Source organism: Cricetulus griseus, chromosome 2 (genome assembly GCF_003668045.3).
Source record: "Cricetulus griseus strain 17A/GY chromosome 2, alternate assembly CriGri-PICRH-1.0, whole genome shotgun sequence".
Lineage (NCBI taxonomy): Eukaryota > Metazoa > Chordata > Mammalia > Rodentia > Cricetidae > Cricetulus > Cricetulus griseus.
The window spans coordinates 23,808,356-23,832,193 of NC_048595.1; the positions used below are offsets into that span (position 1 = coordinate 23,808,356).

Here is a 23,838-nt window from a genome sequence, read left to right on the forward strand (position 1 = left end):
AGATCTGGTTGTACAAGGACAGGGCAGTGCCCTGCCTCAGTCAGAAGGAGTGGTGTCCTGCCAGCACAGGCCCCCAGGGTGGACCTCTTGCCTGGTACTGAGCAGGGGGACCTCAGAGTATCCGTCAAATATCCCTGTCTGCCCCATCCCACTATAGGGCCAAAGTGAGCGGGCCCAGCTCATGCCTAACATGGTGTGGTTCTGACAAATCCTTCAAACACCCTTGTTCAGACACTTTATTTGAATTTGACAGTGGTGATTAGTGATTTGATTGAGATGCCTCATTCTGAAGAAAGCACCACACTGTGTCAGTACATTCCCGTCTTGCTGCTGACACACATCTGTTCCAACCTAGCCCGATCAAGGGAAACCCCAAGAGAACTGGGGCAGATCCTGCCACTGGTGCCAAGCCTCAGGGTAGGCAGGCCTTAGAATGCTGCCAGCCCTGGGAAGCTTGATAGACTTCTAGGCTCTGTTTCCCCTTCTTTTCAAATCCCACAATTTCCTGTTGGGAAGAAACTGTAATTAGCCCAGACCAGGCAGTAGATCCCAGCTAGATGTACAGCTGTGGGGATAACCCCTCGGAAACTTGGGAACCGGTGTTTTTCCAATTACAAGGATGGGCAGAATAAACTTTTTCTATTGGTTCTATTGAAACCAGATTTTTCAAGTCAGCTGCCAAGGAAGGGAGGTGCTGCTGGGCAGCCATCCTTACCCCAAGTAGTCAATTTCCTTGTAGTCAGGTGGGATGATCCCAGAGGGTAGGAAGGTGAGCTATCCCTTACCAAGTCCCAAGTCTAATTTAACAGTTTCAGACCTGGAGCTTCAGTGTCCTGAGATGGGAACGGGTGACAGATGAACAAGCTGAGACGGTAGGTAGCATGGTGGGAGCAGGATGCTGGGCCAGCTAGCTAATGTTACCCCCTTTTAGTGATTTACAGGAGATGCACCCCAGCTTGGTCATAAAGTTGGTTTGTTTCCACTGTGCGATGCACTCCTCAGAAATCCTAAAATCGGCCTGGACAAGACAGACAAAAAATAAAGTTATGGTGGTGGGACACAAAATTCTGACATTATTAGCATGAACTGGACCAACTTTTTCATTTTGGTTTTTGAGACAGGGTTACCCTGAGTAGTCCTGGCTGTCCTGGAACTCACAGAGATCCCTCTGCCTCTTGGGTGCTGGGATTAAAAGTATCACCCTAGGCTCAGTGTTTCTGAGTACAGCCCCCCCCACCCCCCAAGTTCCCACATTCTTAGCCTTTAACAGGCACATTCACTTCCATGGATAATGACCACCACAGCACTGGTGTGTATATGTATGATGGTACCAGGGATCTAAGCTAAGTGAGTGCTCTGTTACTAAGTACACCCAAGCCAGTGATAGCAGGCTAATAGGCCCCAATACATTCACAATACACACGGTCCCTCCTGATATTTAATAAAAGGAAACACTTTCAGGGATAAAAAGCAGACTAACCTGAATGCCCCTCTGTCCAGCAAAAGATCAGAAGGAAACAATCAAGGCTTATTTTAATAGCCTTGACAGGGCTGGAAATATATGTTCATGTTTTCTGTTTTGAGAAGGAGCTCACTGTATAAGCCCTGGCTAGCCTGGACCTCCCTTTTAAACCACACTGGCATGAATTTAGGGCAGTCCTCCTATCCCTGCCTCTTAAGTACTGGAATTACATATAGGCACCGATATACCCAGCAGGAGAGTATGGATATTCTCTTCATTTTAGCCTTGTATTTAAGAAAGTTTCCATGTCTGTTCCACAAAGAGAGCAAATTTGTTACACTGGTGTAGTCCAGGCATTTAGGACAGTGCCTGACACACACATCCAGAGCTTGATATTTATTGAAAAAATAAAAAACAATAAACAAGTGAGTCCAGGACAACTGGAACAGCCGTATTTCTATCAGTGAACGATCTAAATGCTCCTGGCTAGGAGGGAATCTCACTTCCTTTGATTCATTTATCTCTTGTGATATGGAGGGTCAGACCCTGAGGTAAAATGGGGATAGCCTCCTATCTGCTGCTTTCTCTGACTATGATCACTAGGACAAGGAAGTCTCAAGTCCCTCACTCAGTGTTTCATGTCAGTACTCAGCATATGCAGGGTCCTGCTGAGAGACACTAAGCCCCTCACATTCATTCAGACCTAAATGAAGACAAAGGGACCAAGATGCAGAAGTGTCAATTGGGAGAGAGGCAACTGCTGATTCAGTAACAGCACCTGGGGCAGCTTGGGCAAAGGACAACAGCACACTGGGGCAGCATGGGCAAGGGAGGATAGTAGCATTTCACCTGCAGCTTCTCAAAGACTTTCTTCTTAGGCTTGAGCTCCTCGTCTGGTTGGCCCTTCTCATAGCCCTTTACAAATACTCGCTCGCCAGGAGCAGAGCCTTCGGGAGGGTCCAGAGGTTCAACCTGGCGGCTCACCCCTTCTCTGGAAAGACACAGGGCAAAAAAGGCAGGATGATGGGTTTCCTAGCAGCTGTGGATGTTTTTTTGTTTTGTTTTGTTTTGTTTTTCGAGACAGGGTTTCTCTGTGTAGCTTTGGAGCCTATCCTGGCACTTGCTCTGGAGACCAGGCTGGCCTCGAACTCACAAAGATCCGCCTGCCTCTGCCTCCCGAGTGCTGGGATTAAAGGTTTGTGCCACCAACACCCGGCTTCCACTTCTCATTAGTAGCGTGACACTCGTGTTTATGTTTGTTTGTTTGGAGAATCTCCTGTAGCCCAGGCTGTACCTGAACTTAATCCTCCTGCTGCTACTTCCCTGGTGCTGGGATCATGGGTGTGGGTTATCACACTCACTTTTTTGAGGTGCTGGAGATCAACCCCCAGCCTTTGCCAGCTGGGCAAGAGCGCCACCAACTGAGCTATATCCAACCTCCATCCTTTATTTTGGCGAGACAGTCTCACTGTGTAGCTCACGCTGGTCTAGAACTTGAGGTATAAACTAGGCTTATAGAGACCCCCTCCTTCCCAAGTGCTAGGATTAAAGGTAGGTGCTGCCGTGCCCAGCATCCATTTTTATTTTATTTTTCAATTCAGTTTTTTTTTTTTTTTTCATGGCAGGGTCTCACCATGTAGCTCAAACTCACTATGTAGACCAGGCTGGCCTTGAACTCTTGGTGATCTGCCTATCTCTGCCTCCCGAGTTTAGTTCAGGTACAGCCTGGGCTACATGAGACTCTCCAAACAAACATAAAAATGAGTGTCACACTACTAGAAAGAAGTGGAGCCAGGATACAAACCTGTTGTGATTGGATACACAATCATTGCTGGAGACCCAGACACTGGAATTAAAGGCATGTGCCACTATGCCCTACTACCTGTCTAGTTTTATCTTAACAATTTAACTTTTATTTAAGGTATTTAATTCACAGTACTTGCACAGCAACCCTTTTATGCCCTATCTTTTCCCATCAGTGTGGCAAGGGGCATTTTCTTAGGGCTTGCACATGGCATATGGAAGGGCGTCCTCCCCAGGTCCTGGCCCACCAAGTCCTCACTCACATGGAAGCACACAGTAGCATGCCTTGGGAGTCCACTCCTCTCATCTTCTGGGGTTTTAGATTGCACAGCACGACCACCAGCCTGTCCTGTAGTTCTTCCTTGGGCACAAACTGTACGAGGCCGCTCACCACAGTCCTGGGTTCAGCTTCCCCGACGTCAATTTTCTCCACATACAGGCTATCTGCATCTGGGTGCTGCCAGCAAGACAAGAAATTCTTGTCAGAGGGCCAAGAGATGGCTCAGTGGGTAAAGGTGCTTGCTGCCAAGCCTGACCGCCTAAGTTAGATCCCCAGGTGCCACATAGTGGAAGGAGAAAAATGAATCCTCTAACCTCCACCTAAGAAGCATGCATAGTTCTCTCAACCCCCAATACACACACAAATAAATGGGAGATGATGTGCTCAGGGAGTCATCTCTACAAAGGGACACCTGCTCTCTCCAAAGCTCCCCTGGACCTGTCTTCTTACTTATTTTTTCATTTTTGGGACAAGGTCTCAACTGAGGCAGTGATCCTTCTGCCTCAGCTTCCCAAATCCTAGGATTACAGGTATATGCTATCATGCCTGGCTTTGAGAACATGCCTTGAAGAACCATTTATTCCTCAAGGGACTAGATTTGAGAAAATGAACCCAATGGCTTGTGGAAAAATCTCTTAATGGAGATTAGGTAGCCTGGACTGCCATTATGTCCCAAGTACTATACACTAAGGGGTTCCAGGTTGTCTGGGAGGTGAGAGTGGATGAATGCTGGCTTCACCATCTGGGGTGGGAGCACCTGCAGTCATATCAAGTAGTCTATCCAATGATTGGGAAGCTTAGGACCATAGTGTCAAGCAAATCAACACCAGGGGAAAAAAGGCCCCGAACAGTGGTTCCCATCCAATGACTGATGACATGACCTGTCTGCAAATAAGGAAGCCCACCTCCCTTCAGCCACTGTCTAAGGGGCAAATGGCCAACATAAGGTAAGACCAGAAGCTAGTCCAGGCGGGCTGGTCCATTCTAGGTGAGTACATCAGACCACATTCAATGGCTAAGTTTTCTGACCGGTGTCTCTCTCTCCAGTTGAGAGGCTGTCTGCAATTAGACACCTGGGTTCTGACTTGCAATATGAGCCCAGGGATGCTACTTCCCTTCTCTCGATAGGTTTCCTCCAGATGGAAACATGTGACCCTAGCCCTTCCCTGCTTCTTTGGGATGTGGTGACAGATGAGTACCTTCTCCACGCTGACGATTTTGCCTACACGGATATCCAGCCGGGACGGGATGATTTCCTCTGGTTCTGAATTCTTGGCAGGGCCTTTGGCAGTGGGCTCTGGAAATGAGAAGAACTCCATGGAGTCAGGGCTCTGGCTCTTTTCTTCTCCCACCCCAAAGGCAGGCCAGTTCTGACTGACTGATGAAGGTACTGAAACTAGGCAGGATTTAGGAGACTCTCAGAGCCCGTCCACTGAGTTACACTCTAACACAGGCCCAGCAGCTTCGCAGAAGGGGCCAGTTTTCCCTTCTGTTACCAAGCTGGAGGGTAGGGCCTGCAGTAGTCTGGCCACCTTTGGGTGTATCTACTCATGAAATCCATGCAGAATTTGCTGAGTCTCTTCTGGAAGGGTCACACAAAGGTATCTATGGCAGTACCTCAGCATCATGGGTAACTGAGGACCAACTCACATCACAAGCAGAGAGAGGGGAACAGGGAGGCTGTTAAGATGTGTTTTTTTAAAGAGACCTGAGCAGCTGTGAGCAGACTGCCACTGTGAATACCAACTGCAGACATGTTCACTAAGCCCAAGAGGCAGGTGTAGCAAACATAGACTAGAAGGTTCTAAGTGCAATCTCAATTCCAGGCATCTTTGCAGCTGGCCTTACTCTGTTTTGGAGGATCTGGGTAGGCAGCACTGGCCAGCTTCTTCAGGGCTGGGGTATTAAACTTTTCTCGAATGGGGTCCAGCAACTTGTTCAGGGCAACTTCAACAGAATTCTTTAGGTCTCCAGGGTGCACAACCTACAGAAGTAAACAAGGCCTGGTGAGATGAGGCTTGGACACCAGAATCTATTGGAGAAGTGACATGCAAGACAGAAGTATGTTCCCAGCAGTCTTGAGCCTTACAACACTTTTACCAGACAAGGTAGAACAGAGAAGGGTGACTTGTCCCAAAGCCAGATGCCTGCGTGTCTCAGACAGGTTTCACTGTGTAGCCTAGGTCACACTCAAACCCACAATCTTCCTGCCTCAGCCTCACAAATGCTGGAAGTACAAATGCTTGCCACTGTACTCAGTCTGGCATCCAGATCTTTTGGCTTTTGATTCTGTTCTAGCTTAAGGGCTTTTATAGGCTGAATGTGCTCATTATTATTTTTTCGCCTTGTTTTTGTTTTTTGAGACAGGGTTTCTCTGTGTAGCCCTGGTTCTCCTGGAACTCACTCTGTAGACCAGGCTGGCCTCAAACTCTCAGATATCCATCTGCCTCTGCCTCCCAAGTGTTGGGATTAAAGGTGTGCGCCACCACCACATGGCACTCATCATTCTAATCCTACTAGTCTTTACATTTATACTTTGATCCATAAACCAAATGTTATCCACAGGAAAATGTTCACACAGGTAACCCTAGGCCTAGAGACTGAATTAGACATATAAGGATTAAAGTTCTGGTTAGGAGCCTGGGGAGATGGCTCACTGGTTAAGAGTACTGGTTGTTCCAGAGGACCCAGGTTCAATTCCCAGCACCCACATGACAGCTCACAACTGTCTGTAACTCCAATTCCAGGGGACCTGACACCCTCATACAGACATATACACAGACAAAAAAACACCAATGCACATGAAATAAAAATAAAAAAGTTTTGGTTAGTCGCTTAATTGGACACTTAACCCCTTTTAAGTTTTGACTTTAATGACTTTTACTACTTTTTCTGGCCCTCCACCCCCAGGTACCGGGGGTTGAACCCAGTCCTTGTACATGCTAGGCTAGGCAAGCTCTCTATCACTGAGCTATATACATCTCAGCCCAGAATAACAAGCTGGGAATGGTGACTCACACCTACAATCCCAACCCTCAAGAAGCTGAGGCAGGAAGGTTGCTTAGACAGAGCCATCCTAGGTCATTGTATAAGATTCAAGCAAAAATTTTAAACCATTAATAAATTAAAACAAGGCTGACACAGGTCTATCTGAGTCCGAATGAGCACTGAGCCACACAACATGGTGGCAATGGTGAGTGTCGCTGCTACATGGTAGTGCAGCTGAACATCCCTCACTTGCAGCGCAGATCTGAAATGCTTCCAAGTCTGAGCACCAATTAACACAAGAAAAATCCCACATACGACCTCATATGAAACACCACAGTCAGAACATGGACACACTGACACGCCTTTAATCCCAGCACTCAGGAGGCAGATGCAGGCAGATCTCTTAGGAGTTCAGAGGCCAGCCCGGTCTACGGTCTACAGAGTGAGTTCCAGGACAGTGCTGGGATTAAAGGCATGTGTCACCACCTCTTGGCTGAAATAAGCAAACTTAAGATATTCTGAAGGGACATCCTTAGGTATGATTACCAAAATACATTAATGACAACATGTCTGTTTCTGATGCTACTTCTTATCTCCTTGGGAATAGTTAAAACTTTGAACAAAAGCTTTAGGCCTGCAGCTATCCAGATGTAAATTAAAATTCAGTTTATTGGTTACAGGATCCAGACCACAAGTGCTCCACAGCCACAAGTCACCAGCAAGTGGCTTCTCTCTCAGGCAGTGAAGACCAAAAATACAGACACACCAGACTTGAAATTCCACCGTGGCAAGTACTGTGGCTGCAGAATTTTCCAGAAGCATTCCTTCTAATTCTGCTCAGCACTCCCACAAAGAACTGCTTTCAGGGGTGTGGGTTCTGTGGCCTGCCTCAGACAACACGGAAGGGTTTCAGAGTAATGTCTGTAACACATCTCCAAATGGGCCACACAAGCTTCTAGACCTCAGCGATGACAGTCCCCTTCAGCTGCCACTCAAACCTGCTTACATCTAGCATTGCCTCCAAGTGGTTTTCTAGCTGTTGCCCCCATATTTCTAAGGGCAGGGACTACAAAGGCAATTGAGTCAGCCCACTTTCACCAACTACTGAGGCTATTAGAAGTTTCTCTTAGTTAGAAGTTTCTCTCTTTTTTTTTGTTTTGTCTTTTTGGTTTTTTTCAATACAGGGTTTCTCTGTAGCTTAGCTGGGGTATCTTAGTGCCCACCTTTAACCCTAGCACTGGAGAGGCAGAAGCAGGTGGGTCTCTGTGAGGTCCAGGTTAGTAAGGGCTACACAGAGAGACCCTAACCTAAAAATCAAAATAACCCTTTTCTCAAAAAACCAAACACCAAACAAACAAAAATCCAATATATGCATATAAATATTTTTCATTTTTAAAAAGTTACATGTATATGTGTGTGCTTGCACACGTGTATACTACTGTCTTTGGAGCCAAGGAGAGGGCAGCAGGGCCTCTGCAGCTAGAGTCACAGGTAGTTGTGAGCTGCCTGGTATGGGTAACTGAACCCTACTTCTCTGCCAAGAGCAGAAAGTGCTCTAACCCTTCTCTCCCAACCCACAGTGTTGCATCAACCCTCTAGAGTCACAAGAAACCTAGTCCCTCCCCCGGGAAACTCTTCTTATAGCTGAAGATGGAATATATACTTGCTTTCTGCTTAAACATGCCTACCTCTTTTTTTTTTTTAACTGAAGATTTTATTTTTATTTTTAATTATGTATATAAATGTGTCTGATGTGGATATGTGCCTACAAGCGCAGGTATGGAGAAAGGTTCTTTATTATAATGTATCTAGCCCCTTGGACAGTGATGAATATCATCAATATTTTAGGTATTGGCCATTTACCCATCTACTTAATAAAGTACTCGAATCCAAATCTAAGTCATTAACAAAACAGCCTTGGAGGGCATCAAGACAGAGCTGGTGGCTCATCCACTACAATTGGCAGCCAGGAGGGAGAAGACTGTTAGACTTCAGTATATATTCATTTTTCTTCTAGTATTACCTCAGCAGCAAAGTCCTTTTCCAGTTCCAGGTAAACGGTGTAGGTCTTGTTTCCACCCCACTTCTCATCTCTCAGGATCACAAACTCTACAACATACCAACAAACAAGTTAGTAACTACAGGCACAATATTCCTCCATCCAAGGCATGACATTTGTAGTTCTTGCTGTTTATATTTATTTGTGTGTGTGCACGCCTATGTACATACTGAGCATCATATTTAAAGCATTTACTTTTACCAACTGAGTCATCTCACCAGCTCTGGCATTTTACTTTTTCATATTTTAGCGCTGGAATCTGACACGTTACATGTGCTCTCTATAGTGAACCTTCTGAGAATCTGACACTTTTCACATTCTCTCTACAGTGAGCCTTCCTAGGATGTGATGTATGTTATATGTGCTCTCTACAGTCAGCCTTCCTCTTCTTTAATTAGATAAGCTGCCACACCTGTGTATTCAACAAAACGCATGGCTTAGAATTCTTTTGTATTCAGTGTGGCAGTGGTGGTGCCTGTCTTTAATCCCAGCACTCGAGAGGCAGAGGCAGGTGGATCTCTGTGAACTTGAGGCCAGCCTGGTCTATAGAGCGAGTGCCAGTACAGCCAGGGCCACACAGAGAAATCCTGTCTTGAAAAACAAACGAAACAAAGAAGAGTTTTTGTATTCTAGCACAACATGTCTGTCTCCACTCTTCATTTCTGACCCTCCTCCACAGCCTGGTAGTCCCTCTAATCCTGCCTGGTAATGGATACACAGACAACAACTGAGGGACAGCCCACAATGCACGTGGCATATATGAAATCAGGACAGAGATTCAGGGCAGCCTGAATCTGCAGACGAATCTGTGACAGTTTTAAGCACAGTCACAGCAGGAACTTGGAGCTTCCAGCTTGGCCCCTGAGAAACAAGCAGGGGGGCTCTTACCAGACTTGAGAGGAAAGAGGACATGCTTGATGAAGGACAGAACCCCGTTGTTCTCCACGTTGCCTGGCTCACAGAAGGCCTTCTTTAGCTTTTTCTTCACATCCTCCTTCCGATCAAGGAGGTCGATTTTAGACTCCTGGAAGTCATGAGGGAAGAGACCTCTTGTGGTTGAAAATGAGAAAGCACTCAAACTAATTTTAACAAACGTAATTTTTAAAAAATGTTTATTTTATTTTAAAGAAGTCAAATCTATCCATTTTTCCCCCGTCTGGATTACACACTCTTTGTCTTCTTTTGAGCTGGGGTCTCTGTAACTCAGGCTGTACTCAAACTTGCTATGTAGCTAAGGATATTCTTGAACTGATCTTTCTGCCTTTACCTCCCAGTGCTAGAATTATAGGTATATACTACGAGGCCTGCTTTATGCAGTGTTCAAACCCAGAGCTTCATGTATGCTAGGTGAGCACTTTATCCCAAGCCCTAACCATTTATCCATTGTTTTAAAAAAATCATGTGAATGTGTGCATGCCTGAGTAAATGTATATTCTAGATGCATGCAGGTCCCTACCCGCGCCAGAAGAGGATGCTGGATGCCCTGGAACTGGGGTGACAAGTGGTTGTCCTGATGTGGGTGCTGGAAACTGAACCCGGGTCATCCTCAAGAACAACTGTTGAGGCTGGAGAGTTGGCTCAGCAGTTAAGAGCACTGGCTGCTCTTCCAGAGGTCCTGAGTTCAATTCCCAGCAACCACATGGTGGCTCACAGCCATCTATGGTAGGATCTGACACCCTCTGCTGGCATAAAGGTGTACGTGCAGATAGACCACTCATCACAATACATAAAACAAACAAATAAATCTTAGGAAAGAACAACAATAAACAAAATGGCGAGTGCTCTTAACCTTTGACCCATCTCTCTGGTCCTATATACATTCCTTATTCTTATCGTCGTCGAGCCCCTCCCCAGGACAGGCTTTCTCTCTATAACAGCCCTGGTTGTTCTGGAACTAGCTCTGTAAACCAGGCTGGCCTGGAACTTACAGAGATCTGCCTGCCTCTGCCTCCTGAGTGTTGGGATTAAAGGCATGTGCTACCACGGCCAGCTATTTTTAAAAGAAAAAATTTTAAATGGAGATTTTAGTTATGTGAGGTGACACATCACTCATTAACAGTTTGAAGACAGGGCTGGTGAGAGGGCTCAGCAGGTAAAGGTGTTTGCTACCAAGGCCGACCTGCACTGTCTGTCCGCCTGCCTCAGCCTCCAGAGTGCTACCAATGTAAGTCGATGGCATCACCAAGGCCAGCACAGTAGGGCTGAACTTTATCACAGCCCTATGAAGGAAGACATGCAATCCAACCATCTTGGTTATCCTCAGGATGGTTAACACAACTGGATGACATAGTGTGTCTCACAGTACAGATATCCAGACTCTAGTTAGCTAGGGGACTGTTCTTTGGAGTCTTCAGTCTGTCTTGCTGAAGTTTTCTAGATTCAAGAAATGGTTGTGGGGGACTAGCAAGATGACTCAGCTGTTGAAAGTGTTTGCTTACCAAGCCCGATGACCTGAGTTCCATCCCTGGTCCCCACATGGTAAAAGGAGAGAATCAACTTTCCCAAGTAGTCCTGTGACCTATTTACATGGGCCATTGCAGTTGTGGACCCACACATATACATATGAACAAATAAATCAAAGTGGGAAAATAAAAGTGGTTGAGGCCTTGGGATGTGGCTATAGAAGGGTGCTTGCCCGACATGAGAGAGGTCTTAGGTTCTAAATAAAAGTGAAAGAAGAGTTGTAATCTTTGGGCTGGTGGTGTGCCTCCTTGGGACACATGGACACACATACCAAACAGATTTACCTCTTCTGAGGAGCTCATTTTGCTCCCAGTTAACCCTGGGACCATGGGATTCATCAGATGGACCCGTTTTGAGTAGCCAAGCGCAGGGAGGTACTGGAATGAAAACACAACAATAGAAGATATTAATATAAATTCCTCCTCAGTGTTCTGTTCTCATCTGGTCTGACTAGCAACTTTGAGGCACTATGTACCACATATTCTTATCTTTTTTTTTTTTTAAAGATTTATTTATTAATTATGTATATAGAATTCTGCATCTACGTATGCCTACACACCAGAAAAGGGCACCAGATCTCATTATAGATGGCTGTGAGCCACCATGTGGTTGCTGGGACTTGAACTCAGGACCTCTGGAAGAGCAGTCAATGCTCTTAACCTCTGAGCCAGCTCTCCAGCCCCTTCCTTGTTTTTTTAAGGAACAAATAGAGTTTTCAACAGTCATCATTATGTTAATAGGCTTTTTTGTTTGTTTTGTTTCTTTGAGACAGGGTTTCTTTCTTTGCGTAGCCTTATCTGTCATGGCACTCACTTTGTAGACCAGGCTGGCCTTGAACTCACAGAGATCTTCCTGCTTCTGCCTTCTGAGAGCTGGGATTCAAGGTGTTTACCACCACCATCCGGCATGTTAGAAGGAAATGTATGTGTGTGTGTGTGTATGTATGTATGTATGTATGTATGTATATATATACATGTTTTAATTTTATGTGCATAGGTGTTTGCACTCTACCCACTATGAGTATAGCTAGCCAGGGCTACACAGTGAAAGACAAAAATACAAGGGCTGGGAATATGGCTCTTGAACTCAGAACTACTGGTGTGTAGGCATACATAGATGCAGAATTCTATATACATAATTAATAAATAAATCTTTAAAAAAAAAAAAAGATAAGAATATGTGGTACATAGTGCCCCAAAGTTGCTAGTCAGACCAGATGAGAACAGTTCAAGGTAGGTGCTTGCCCAGCATGCACTAGATGCTAGGTTTGATCCCTAGGACCTCACAAATTAGGCATGGGGGTACAGGCCTATAACTTCAGTATTTGAGAGATAGAAGCAAAGAGTAGATGCTCAAGGTTATATTTAACGACCCAGCAAGTTAGAAGTCAGATTAGGCTGTAAGAGATCCTATCTCACCACCCTGCTATTCCATGCATGGTGACATATACCTTTAATCCTAGCACTCTGGAGGTGTAAGCAGAGGCAGAAGGATCTCTGATTGTAAGGCCAACCTGGTCTACATAGGGAATTGCGGCCACCTAAAGTTACATGATAACATCCTGATTCAATTCTTTTCCTAGCCTCCCAAATCCAAACTGTGCCACCATTCCCAAGAAAACATTGTACACATTTCCCATCCATTAATAAATCTGAAAACTATTAATATAGTGTGTGTGTGTGTGTGTGTGTGTGTGTGCGCGCATGCATGTACATGCATGCATGAGGGTGCACTCACCCATGTGGGTACATATAAAGGCCAGAGGTCAACATTGGGATGTCTTCTTCAATTGCTTTTCCACTATATTTTTTGAGACAGGGTTTCTCACAGGCCAGGAGGTGGTGGCACTTACCTTTTTATCCCAGCACTTGGGAGGCAGAGGTAGATGGATCTCAATGAGTTGAAGGACAACCTGGTCTACAGAGTGAGTGCCAGGACAGGCTCCAAAGCTACACAGAGAAACCCTGTTTCAAAAAACAACAACAGCAAAAAAACAAACAAACAAAAAAGAAAAACAAAAACAAAAAAAACAAAGAAAGGAAGGAAGGATGGAAGAAAGAATGAGAGAGAGAGAGAGAGAGAGAGAGAGAGAGAGATATGTTCAATGACCCTGGAGCTTGTTGTTTTGACTACACTGTCTGGTTAGTGAGCCCCAGGATCCATGGGTCTTTGCCTTTCCTGTAGACTGTGACTATAGACACACACCACAACAGCAGGCACTTAAGTGACTCAAACTCAAGTCCTCCTGTTTGCAAAACAAGCACTTTACCCACTAAACCGTCTCTTCAGCACTCATAACATTTTTATCTAATTCTTTGCCATTGGACATACTTATTTCTAAATATTTGCCTTAAGTTAATAATGTGGCAAGTACTCTCACACACAACTCAAGCTGTATTTGTTTGTTCTTATTTCTTTACGTGAGGTTTCCAGGAGCAGAATCTAGCAAGTCCAAGGATAGGAATGCTTCAGAGTCGTCAAAGTATTCTAAGAATTTCTATTTCTGCTTGAGTTGCTTTCTTTCAACTTGCCAATATCAGGTTTGGAGAAGCCTTGAAAAATTACTGACTACAGAGGCTGGGGAGATGGCTCAGTGGTTAACAGCACTGGCTGCTTTTCTAGAAGACCTGGGTCCAGTTCCCAGCACCTACATGGTGGCTCACAACCACCTGTGACGTCAGGCCTAGGGTATCTGACATGCTGTTTAGGCTTCTGGTGCACAGACATATATGCAGGCAAAATACCCATAAACATTAAGAAAAAACAAAAAGCCATACCCCAAACCCCAAACTAAAAACAACAACAGCTTTCTCAACATATTTAAGTTCTTTCTAAGAAAAGACTATGTGTTTGTGTTGATCTCCCCCTGAACTCTGGTAAAGCTTATCTCCGAGACCCATGAGTTCTATGATACTCTGGGCAGTGCAAACCAAATGCTCTAGAAGAGAATAGCACTCCTGACTAATACAAACAGGAAGAAATCAAATCCAGCAAGTCCTGGAGCAGCTTTCTGGGGGTAGATACTGAGACTGTGTAGGCTGCTGAGGCAGACAGACCTGGGTTGGTTACACCTGTGTTGTCCTGGACATAGTTTTCTGGTCCGAAGAGCAAGAAGGACACCCAACATCCAGTGTGCGTCTGGCAAGTGGGACTGTGTATCATAACTGAGTCAGCTTCAGCAGCATGAGAGACATTAAGTGTCTACTCACCTTCTCTGCAAAGGTAAAAATCTTCCTCTGGTCAACACCACCAAACTGGGCATCTACTTTTAAGTATTCTTCATCTAAAGCCTGTGGAAAGAAACGAGTGTAAACACCTGCTCCATTTGTCCCCTACGGGTCTGACACAGAGAATTTCGAATCATGTCGTTTTTTTCACAGGGTAGATCCAGGAGGGAAATAAATAACACAGCGCCTCCCTGGTGGCTCAGAAATAGCTGCTGAGTACCTGTGTGAACATTACTGCAGATAGTGTAGGTTCTGCTCTCAGGATGCTCCTTGTCTACTGCATTCAGTGGGAAGGGAGTAATGCTGAAGGTCCCCCACTGAATAAGGCAGTCTGTGTTACACCAAAAAACGGGCATAAAGCAGTAATAATCCCTGCCTGCTTGCCATGACATTTACTTAGGAGGTAGAATCAAGAGGTTATCCTGAGGTCATGTGTTCAAGACCAGCCTGAATAATATAGCAAGATGCTGTTTGGGAAAAAAAGGTGTGTGAGTCAGTGTTAAGAACATATGCTTAACTCGTCTAAGGTCCTGGATTCAGTCCCTAGCACCAGACCTCCACACAAAGGGCTGAACAACTTAGATAAAAGGTAAAAGAGGTTCTTTACTCATGATGTCCTCTTATAGCTTGCAGGAGCCGATTCTCTCCTTTCACCTTGTGAGCCTTGGGAGCTCCAAGTCAGGTCATCAAGCAATCCGAGCAATCTCATTGTCCTGGTATTCAGATCCTTTCTATCTCTTTGCTTGATACTCTTTAGGAAAGGGGAGGGTAATACTGAACTGGATTTAGTGGCTTATGACCATAACCCCAGCAATCAATAGGCTGAGACACAGAGACTGCTAGGAGTTTTACATCATAGAATAAAGTGAACTGCAAGTCAGTTGTCACACTCTTTCCCAATATCAAACAATAACAACAACAAAAACCCCAGATACACAAAAACAGTAAACCAGGACTACTAACTGAACAGAGTCTACTACTCATTACTTGTCAGGCCGGGTGCCAGCCCTGTGGATCCAGGCATGAATCAGACCTAAATTCTCCCTGCAAGAAGCTCAATTGCCTACTTGGGGAGACAGGTAAACAGATCATTTCAGCACAGTGCGAAAAGGCTAACTACATGTTCATATAAGGAACAGGGCCAACATCAAGGAAGAAACCATTCCTGCAGTCTAGTCAGCTAGGTGTGGGGAGGTCTTCCTAGAATCAGACTGTGGGTTGGACTTGGTTTAAGAATATCTAGAGCTGGGCAAGGTGGCACAGGCCTTTAATCTCAGCACTCAGGAGGCAGAGAGATCTCTGTGAGTTCCAAGATAGCCAGGGCTACACAGAAGGACCCTGTCTTGAAAAAAACAAAACCATTTTTTTTCTCTTTTTGTTTGGGTTTTTTGAGACAGGGTTTCTCTGTATTGTTTTGGAGCCTGTCCTGGAACTCTCTCTGTAGACCAGGCTGGCCTCGAACTTACTGAGACCCACCTACCTTTGCCTCCTGAGTGCTGGGATTATAAAGGCGTGTGCCACCAATGTCCAGTCTGTGCTCCCCCCCCCCATTTTTGTTTATTCTGTTGCCCAGGCTTGCCCAGAACTCCTAGGATTCAGTGATCCCCTGTCTTTTTTTTTTTTTTTTAAAGATTTATTTATTTATTTATCATGTATACAGTGCGTGCCAGCAGAGGGCACCAGATTACATTACAGATGGTTGTGAGCCACCATGTGGTTGCTGGGAATTGAACTCAGAACCTCTGGAAGAACAGTCAGTGCTCTTAACCCCTGAGCCATCTCTCCAGCCTGATCCCCCATCTTATCTTCTTTTGGTTGGTTGTATTTTTAGCCAGAATCTCTCTAGGGAGCCCTGGCTATCCCGGAACTCATGACGTAGAACAGGCTGGACTTGCCCTGCCTCCTGAGTTCTGATGTACCTTCACACCCAGCTTCCTTAGCTTTTTAGTGCCCGAGGCTACTGAACCATGTGCCACATCACTCAGCTAAACAAGTCTTTTTTGTTGTTTTTTAAGATTTACTTATTATGTATACAGTGTTCCATCTGCATGTATGCCTACATGACACAAGAGGGCTCCTGATCTCATCACAGATGGTTGTGAGCCACCATGTGGTTGCTGGGAATTAAACATAGGACTTCTGAAAGAGCAGCCAGTGCTTTTAACAGCTGAGCCATCTCTCCAGCCCCCTAAAGAAGGTTTTTTATTGAGACAGAGTTTCTCTGTGTAGTGCTAGCTGTCCTGGAACTTGCTTTTAGACCAGGTTGGTCTCAAAGTCATAGAGATCTACCTGCCTTTGCCTTTTGAGTGCTAGGATTAAAGGCATATGCCACTATGCCCAGCTAAAATTTTAATAACTTTTTCCCTCCTTGTAGTATTGGGGTTCAAACCTAGGCAAGCATTCTGCCATTATGTGATATTTGAAGTCCTTAATTAGCTCGTCTGTCTGTCTGTCTATCTATGTATCTAGACTCTGGCTATGTAAACTAGGTCAACCTGGAACTCACAATGGAGCAGTTTTAAAGAACAGAAAGGAGTGGGCATGGTGGCACACATCTTTAATCCCAGCACTTTCGAGGCAGAGGCAGGTAGATCTCTGAAATCAAGGCCAGTCTGGTTTACAGAGTGAGTTCCAGGATAGCCAGGTCTACATAGAGAAACTCTGTCTCAAAAAACAAAACAAAACAAACAAACAAAAACAAACACTAACAAAAAAAACCAAACAAACAGAAAGGAAATGGGAAATAGGGACTTACCAGGAAGGAAGGTATAGTGTTACCTGAAGGGTGAGTACAGGGTATATAGCACGTGCCCTGAAAGGCTTGCATCCATCCACAAACTAGAACAGTGCAGAGGGCTAGAGAGATGGCACAGTGGTTAAGAGCACAGGCTGCTCTTCCAGAGGACCTGGGTTCAATTCCCAGCACACATATGGCAGCTCCTGACTGACTGTTACTCCAGTTTCAGGGGATCTAACACCCTCACACAGATACATATGTAGGCAAAAACAGCAATACACACAAGGAAAAAAAAAATCTTAAAAAAAAAATGAAAGAAAAGAAAGTACAGGAAGGTAACTGGTACCCTGCCCTCTTTCGTACCTGCAGTCCAGGGTACAACAGGCCACTCAGTAAAGGGTGTTCCACCTGCTTCACGACCTCAGCCCCGGCCTTCTTGGCATCATGTTGTGTAACCACGGAGGACAGGCGGTACACATCCAGTGTGTACTCTCTGAAGAAGAAAGGCAGAGGAGACAGCTGTAAGACTGGGCCCAGGCCTCAGCATCCCAGGACAACCTCTGACTTCAGGACGTTCTAAAGATAGCACTGCCATGGCTTCTACAACATGAATGAGATCCATCCGTTCATCCAAATGATGACTTTAAACTTCTATTTTTTCCTCTTGTTTTTGGGAAATGTTTTGCTATTGACTCTCACAAGCATTAGTATATATATGACTTAGCAGTTATTATTTTTTTTTAGATTTCATTTATTTATTATGTATACAACATTCTGCTTCCATGTATATCTGCACACCAGAAGAGGGCACCAGATCTCATTACGGATGGTTGTGAGCCGCCATGTGGTTGCTGGGAATTGAACTCAGGACCCCTGGAAGAGCAGCCATCTCTCCAGCCCCGACTTAGCAGTTATCTATACCAAGAGCCACAAATGTATCTGTGCCTGACATAAGGTGGCAGAGCATCTCCATGCAACATCCCAGTAAGAACTGTTGGAAGACAGCTGGCAACCTCCGCTCACATGTCTTTCATCATTATTTGTCATTATTTGTCTTCTGAGGCTAACAGAGAAGGGGAGGTTGGATGCTTGTCATCCCTTTCCCATAGGCTATGGGTCCAAGGCTGAGGCCTGCTTATGGTTAGGGTTACATTTATATCTGTAGCAAACAGCACAGAACCTAGGCGTTTCTAAGCCGGTACATTTTTGATGGTTGAATTAAACCAACAAATGCTATAAACTGCTTAATGGTTCTTAACAGGTAGTATCAAGCAGCTTCCAACCCAAATTTAAAGAGTGCCTGGACTCCACAGCCCTGTAATTAGCAAGGAACACCAGATCTACAAGGAGCGATCAAGTGCTTACTTGCTGAGCTGGTAGTCAGTGCCTTTGATAAACTTGAGCTTCTCCAAGGGTACGCCAATGCTCTCCAGCATTGCCTTGATCACATTCTCATAGTAACTGGTTCGAAGTTCTAGAAGTTCCCAGGGAGCTTTCATGTTGTCCAGGTAAGCATGAAGGTCCGCAAACAGAATTGTTACCTTGACAGAAACATGAAAAAGCCACCAAAATGTAAATCTGCCCCAGTATTTTCCACTACCTCCCCACCCCTATCCTTGTTAAGTATCTCTTGGTCATTTAACAACCGCTTGGTTCATAGCATGGGTTCTTACCTCACACCCGGCCTTCAAGAAGTCAGCAATCTTGGACATGGGCACAAAGTAAGCCACATGTGGTTTCCCCGTGGTGGCTGTGCCCCAGTAAACTTTAAGTTCCCGCTCCTTCAGGATCTCCTTCAGCTTCTCTTCCCCAAGAACCTCCTGTGGCGGAAGCAGAAGAGCCGGTTTAGTGCTGGTCCCCCACCCTGCTCATCCTTTATCCTGCAAACAAAGTCCTGTGTCACTGGGGGTTCAGGTTCAGAGCCTATGGACAAATGTCACTGAAGTCCAAACATGTTCTCAGTGCTGAGAGCCAACATAAGCTGTTCCTGCTGCTGCTAGTGCCTCCTCTGGTATGAAGGCACAAATCTATTCATCTTTCCCCTCCTGACATCCTCCGTTACCTCTTATCCCCCTTCCTTTTGTAGTCACCTCAACAAACATTTTGTTTTTCTTTTTAAATTTCGTGTATATAGGTGTTTTGCCTGCATGTATGTCTGTGCAGTGACCCAGAAGGCCTGAAGGGGGTGACAGATCCCCTAAGACTGGATGTACATTACAGATAGTTGTAAGCCTCCATGTAGGAGCCAGGAATCATGCTGGCAGTGGTGGTGGTGCACACCTTTAATCCCAGCACTGGGGAGGCAGAGACAGGTGGATCTCTGAGTTTGAGGCCAATCTGGTCTACAGTTTCAGTATAGCTAGAGTTATACAGAGAAACCCTGTCTTGAAAAACAAAACAAGAAAAGAATCCAGGGAACCAAAGCCAAACCCAGGTCCTCTGGAAGAACAGTCAGTGTTTTTAGCTGTTGAATCATTTCATCAGACCCTGGAGCCACCTTCTTAAATTAGCCATCTCTTCTGGCCTCATTTGCTTAGGTCTCAGGACCCTGAGGCAGCTAACTGCAATGAACACTGTTTAGTCCTCTTCCTCCTGGAAACACAGTCTTCCTTTGGCTTCCTTATTCTCTTAGTTTCCCTCCTCTCTTTCTGCTTAGGCATCTTTGTTACTGTTCTTTCAAACATTAAATATTAGCAATTCTCTTTTGATTCTACACTCTCTTTGTTTTGTTTTGAGTAAGGGTCTCCTGTAACCTAGGCTAGCCTCAGACTTCTCATTCTCTTGCCTCTACCTCCCGAGTGCTAAGATTCCAGGTATGTTCAGCCATGCCATGCCTAGTTAGGCATCAAACTTAGGCCTTTGCGTATGCTACGGTGAGTGAAACCATTTTTGTGTAACCTGGGAACTATGTTGAAAACATGTCATATTGTTTTGAGCTAAGAATTTGTTTTGACAAAATGAGTATAACATGTTTTGACTTAAAGGATGTTGCTGTAAAAGGAGACAAATATTTACAAACAATGTGAACATTAAGTTTTGGCTGTTAATAGAAAAATAGTTATATTAAAATGGCGAGCCCGATAAAGCCATGAGCTGACACACTCAAAGAGTTTAAGAACTGAAAATAGTGACTGAGAGATGGCTCAGTGGTTATGAGTACTGACTGTTCTTCTAGAGGTCCTGGGTTCACTTCCCACATGGAGGCTCACAACTATCTGTAACTGTAGTCCCACGAGAGATGATGCCCTCTTCCGGTGTGTAGACATACATGCAGACAAAACACATAAATCTTAAAAAAACATGAAAAAAAAAATCCCTGAAACCAAACAGTGGACCCCAGGATTGCACTATCATGCTCCCAAGACACCTCCTTCCCTGATCCCCATAGGCAGGTAACCTTGAGACTGGCCACTGTGACTGTCTCCAGGGACCATCAAGTTTCTGGCATTATTGCTGTTGTCACACCTGCCCACCTATCAGCCCTAGTTGATGGCTGAAACTTTAAAGGAACTTCTGGAGGCTTCAACAGTGTCATCATCTCAGTTTGTCCCAGTTTAAGGTCTCAGGTCAAGTTTGCTCCTGAAGTACCCTCCCAAGGGCCCAGCGGAAGGGTCAGCATTTCCTGCCCTACTGTTCCTGAAGGTGAGAGGTCTGTTTTCATCAAACTACTGTAATCTTTGTAAGAGCATGGCATTGTAAAGGAATGTTTATGTGACCAAACCAAGCATATTCGAAAGGCAAATCTCATGTGGACATCCTAATTGCTAAGTGCCTCACAGCCCACCAGCTGTGCTTCTCACACTAGGCAAGCACCTTTTTTTTTTTTTTTAGCTTTGGAGCCTATCCTGGTCTACTCACTCTGTAGACCAGGCGGGCCTCAAACTCACATAGATCAGCCTGCCTCTGTCTCCCGAGTGCTGGGATTAAAGGTGAGGGCCACCAACGCCCAGCACTTTTTTTTTTTTTTAAAGACTTTATTTATTTATTATGTATCCAGAGTTCTGCCTGCATGCATGCCTGCACACCAGAAGAGGGCATCAGATCTCATTATAGATGGTTGTGAGCCACCATGTGGTTGCTGGGAATTGAACTCAGGACCTACTGGAGGTGCAGCCAGTGCTCTTAACCTTTTCAGCCACTAGGCAAGCACTTTATCAATGCAGTTACCTCTAGTTCCTAATTCCACATTCTGCCTAAATTACTCCCTTTAGTTGCTTCAAAGCATTGCAGGTATACATCACTGTACAGCTTTTCTAAGGTTTAAGCATGGTTGGAGATGTGGCTCAGGTGGTAGAGTGCTGGCCTAATGTCAAGAAAGCTCTGGGTTTGATCCTCAACACCGAATAAAACCAGGTGTGATGGTAAGCACACATCTGTAATCTCTGGAGGCCATCCTGGATTATATAAAAAACTATCTCGAGGTAGTGGTGGGTCACGCCTTTAATCCCAGCACTTGGGAGGCAGAGGCAGGCAGATCTCTGTGAGTTTGAGACCAGCCTGGTCTACAAGAGCTAGTTCCAGGACAACCTCCAAAGCCACAGAGAAACCCTGTCTCGGGAGGGGGGGGGAAACTATCTCAAAACTATTTCAAAAGTTAGAAAAAAACAAAGATTTAGTACAATTATTAATTCAGTCATTCCTAGTATTTGTGGAATGGTAAATGAGCATTAGCTTCCATTTTTGAATGACTTTATTGCTTTAAGTTACATGTAAGTTTGTGTGTATAAGTGCCTTTGAAGCCTACTCAGCTTCCTTGGTTGTAAGCTGCTGGGAACTGAACTTGGGTCCTATGCAAGAGCAGTACATGCTCTTAATTGCTGAGCTGCTTGTTCAGTACCCCAAAATAAGTTTCAGGTGAAGCCAGGTGCCTCAATCTATATAGAGAGACTATGTGGTGGTATCTGCTTCTGGAAATACCTCCTACTTTCAGAGAGATGAGGCTTTTCCAGGACCTAGCTGTAGAGTTACTACGCCTTGAGACCATCAAAAACCATGTACCCAGTCTGCTGTCGTACTGTGTACTCAGTCTGCTATCCTACTGTTCACTCAAGTCTGCTGTCCTACTATGTACTCAGTCTGTGTAAACTTAACCTGCCTTTAAGAGAACAATGCAACCAACCTTACTTGAATTCCCCATGCAATTAGCTTTTACAACCCAAGCTAAATGCAGAGCTTTTTTACTCACATTTTACTGGGGGAAATAAAAATGTTCTAGAACCCTAAGCTTGTGGATATACAAAATCTGACTAAATTGTACCCTTTGAAGGGGGTGAATGTTCTTAGAGACAGGGTCTCCGCATATAGCCCTAGCTAGTCAGCAACTATGAACAGGAGGCTGGCCTCCAAGCGGCAGTGATTCTCCTGTCTCCGCCTCCCAGGTACTGAAATTACCCACCACACCCAGGAAAAGAGAATTACAACTTACAAAAATAAAACAAAATAAAAGGCCAGAAAGACGCTTTGTGGTGCAACTGCCCTTAGCATAAGTCTAAGTCAGTCTTTATCTGGCTTGTAAAACAAAAATTTACAAGGCCCTCATGACTTGGCTCCTGTCTGCCTCTCCAGTGGTAAGTGCTGTAGAGGGACATCAGAGACAAGGGACAAAGACAGTTCTACCGGCAAGGAGTCTGAGCAGCACTTTGCTTGTCCTACTCCAGATCAAGCAGTCTTCTTGGACTAAGGTTATGAGAAGGTTCTGAAGACTGAGCCCAAGGCCTCACAGTTGCTCTACCAATGAGCTACACCCTCAGCCTTCTCTCTGAACCACAATATTCTTGCTCCCTTCTGGCCTCCCCTCTGTCTGAAATTGCTTCTCAGGATTTTTCTGGTTAACCCCTACACTTGCAGTTGCTGACACCAGAAGAACCTGCGAAGTGAAGGGAAGATGCACAAGTCGTTGGGCACAGTCTGGAGGAAACTTCCTCAGAGGAAGCCTTATTCCTTAAGTGTGCGCATTACCCACGGAAGCCAGAAGGGGATGCTGGATCCCCTGAAGCTTCAGGACGTGTTGCACTGCCTGACACGGGTGCTGGGAACCGAACCCGGGTCCTCTGCAAGCGCTTTTTAACCTCTGAGCCACGTCTGCAGCCCACCGGTTCCCACTTCTTTTCGGAACTCCAGTCACAGGAACTTTCCATACTTGCTTTACTTGTAGTGTTTTGAGTTATGGCTCACTTTAAATTTCTAGTTCTTTCCACAAGAGCACTGGGAGGACACCGCCCCGACTCTCTAGAGCCTAGCACTGCGCCGGGTATATAACCGGGTGGGTAGAAAGGGGTTCCCGGCTCCAGGATGGCTACAGCGCAAGCTAAGTGCACGCAAAAGGTGAGCCCGTTGTGGTTTCTTTTGCACCCCGGGAATGGCTCTTGACTAACTGATCAGCTAGTAGTAGAGAGGGCCTCAGAGCCGCCCGGGCGCGCAGACCGCGGGGCTGGGCTCGGGATCGCCCGACTAAAGAGTCCCCAGTACCCAGCGGCGCATCCAACCCTAAGGCCCGACCTGCAGGTTCCGGGTGATAAGGTGCAGCTTCTCTTCAGGGCTAGGAGCATCCCCCATGGCTCCGCTTTCTCCGCTTCCCGCGCTCAGACGGCACCCGCGCCCTTTTCTCGCCCGCCGCCTCCGCCGCGTGCCGGGAACTGTCACGCCAGTCCCCTCAGGTTGCATCAGCTGAGCTCGTGGCTCCGCTGGCTAGGCCTGGATTCGCTTCCGCCCAGGGGTAGCCCGAAGTCCGGAGCAGCGGAGAGTCGAACGGATCGATGAAACAGGAAGGGGCGGGGCCACCAGGCAGGGTAGGCGGCGCGGAAGGCGGGGTTGGGAAGG

The 23,838-nt window shown here is 45.6% G+C and overlaps 1 protein-coding gene across 2 annotated transcripts; it reads right to left on the reverse strand.

Moving 5' to 3' along the window:
* Positions 1–221: 221 nt before the first annotated feature.
* On the reverse strand, positions 222–23,838 carry Yars1 (tyrosyl-tRNA synthetase 1). Of its 2 annotated transcripts, XR_004768158.1 has the most exons (14): positions 23,518–23,838; positions 18,693–18,839; positions 18,385–18,560; positions 17,383–17,512; positions 14,265–14,345; positions 11,340–11,432; positions 9,481–9,616; positions 8,557–8,642; positions 5,394–5,529; positions 4,745–4,842; positions 3,529–3,722; positions 2,312–2,453; positions 818–1,018; positions 222–505 (listed from the first exon to the last, which is right to left on the reverse strand). XR_004768158.1 is itself a non-coding variant. In XM_027399370.2 (13 exons), the coding sequence occupies exons 1-13, from the start codon at positions 23,680–23,682 to the stop codon at positions 908–910; spliced, it is 1,695 nt and encodes a 564-aa protein (XP_027255171.1). In that variant the 5' UTR covers positions 23,683–23,837; the 3' UTR covers positions 222–907. The 2 variants fall into 2 exon arrangements, 1 of the variants encoding a protein (XP_027255171.1); XM_027399370.2 differs by having other exon boundaries at positions 222–1,018; positions 23,518–23,837.

What these genes read in the sequence shown, in the direction of transcription:
- Yars1 (XM_027399370.2), bottom strand. Translation starts at nt 23,682, where the DNA reads ATGCAACCTGAGGGGACTGGCGTGACAGTTCCCGGCACGCGGCGGAGG. An exon ending in TTATCACCCGGAACCTGCAG is followed by an intron (nt 18,840 to 23,517) that starts GTCGGGCCTTAG and finishes CTTCCGCCACAG; the next exon opens with GAGGTTCTTGGGGAAGAGAA. An exon ending in CCCAGATCCTCCAAAACAGA is followed by an intron (nt 4,843 to 5,393) that starts GTAAGGCCAGCT and finishes TCTCATTTCCAG; the next exon opens with AGCCCACTGCCAAAGGCCCT.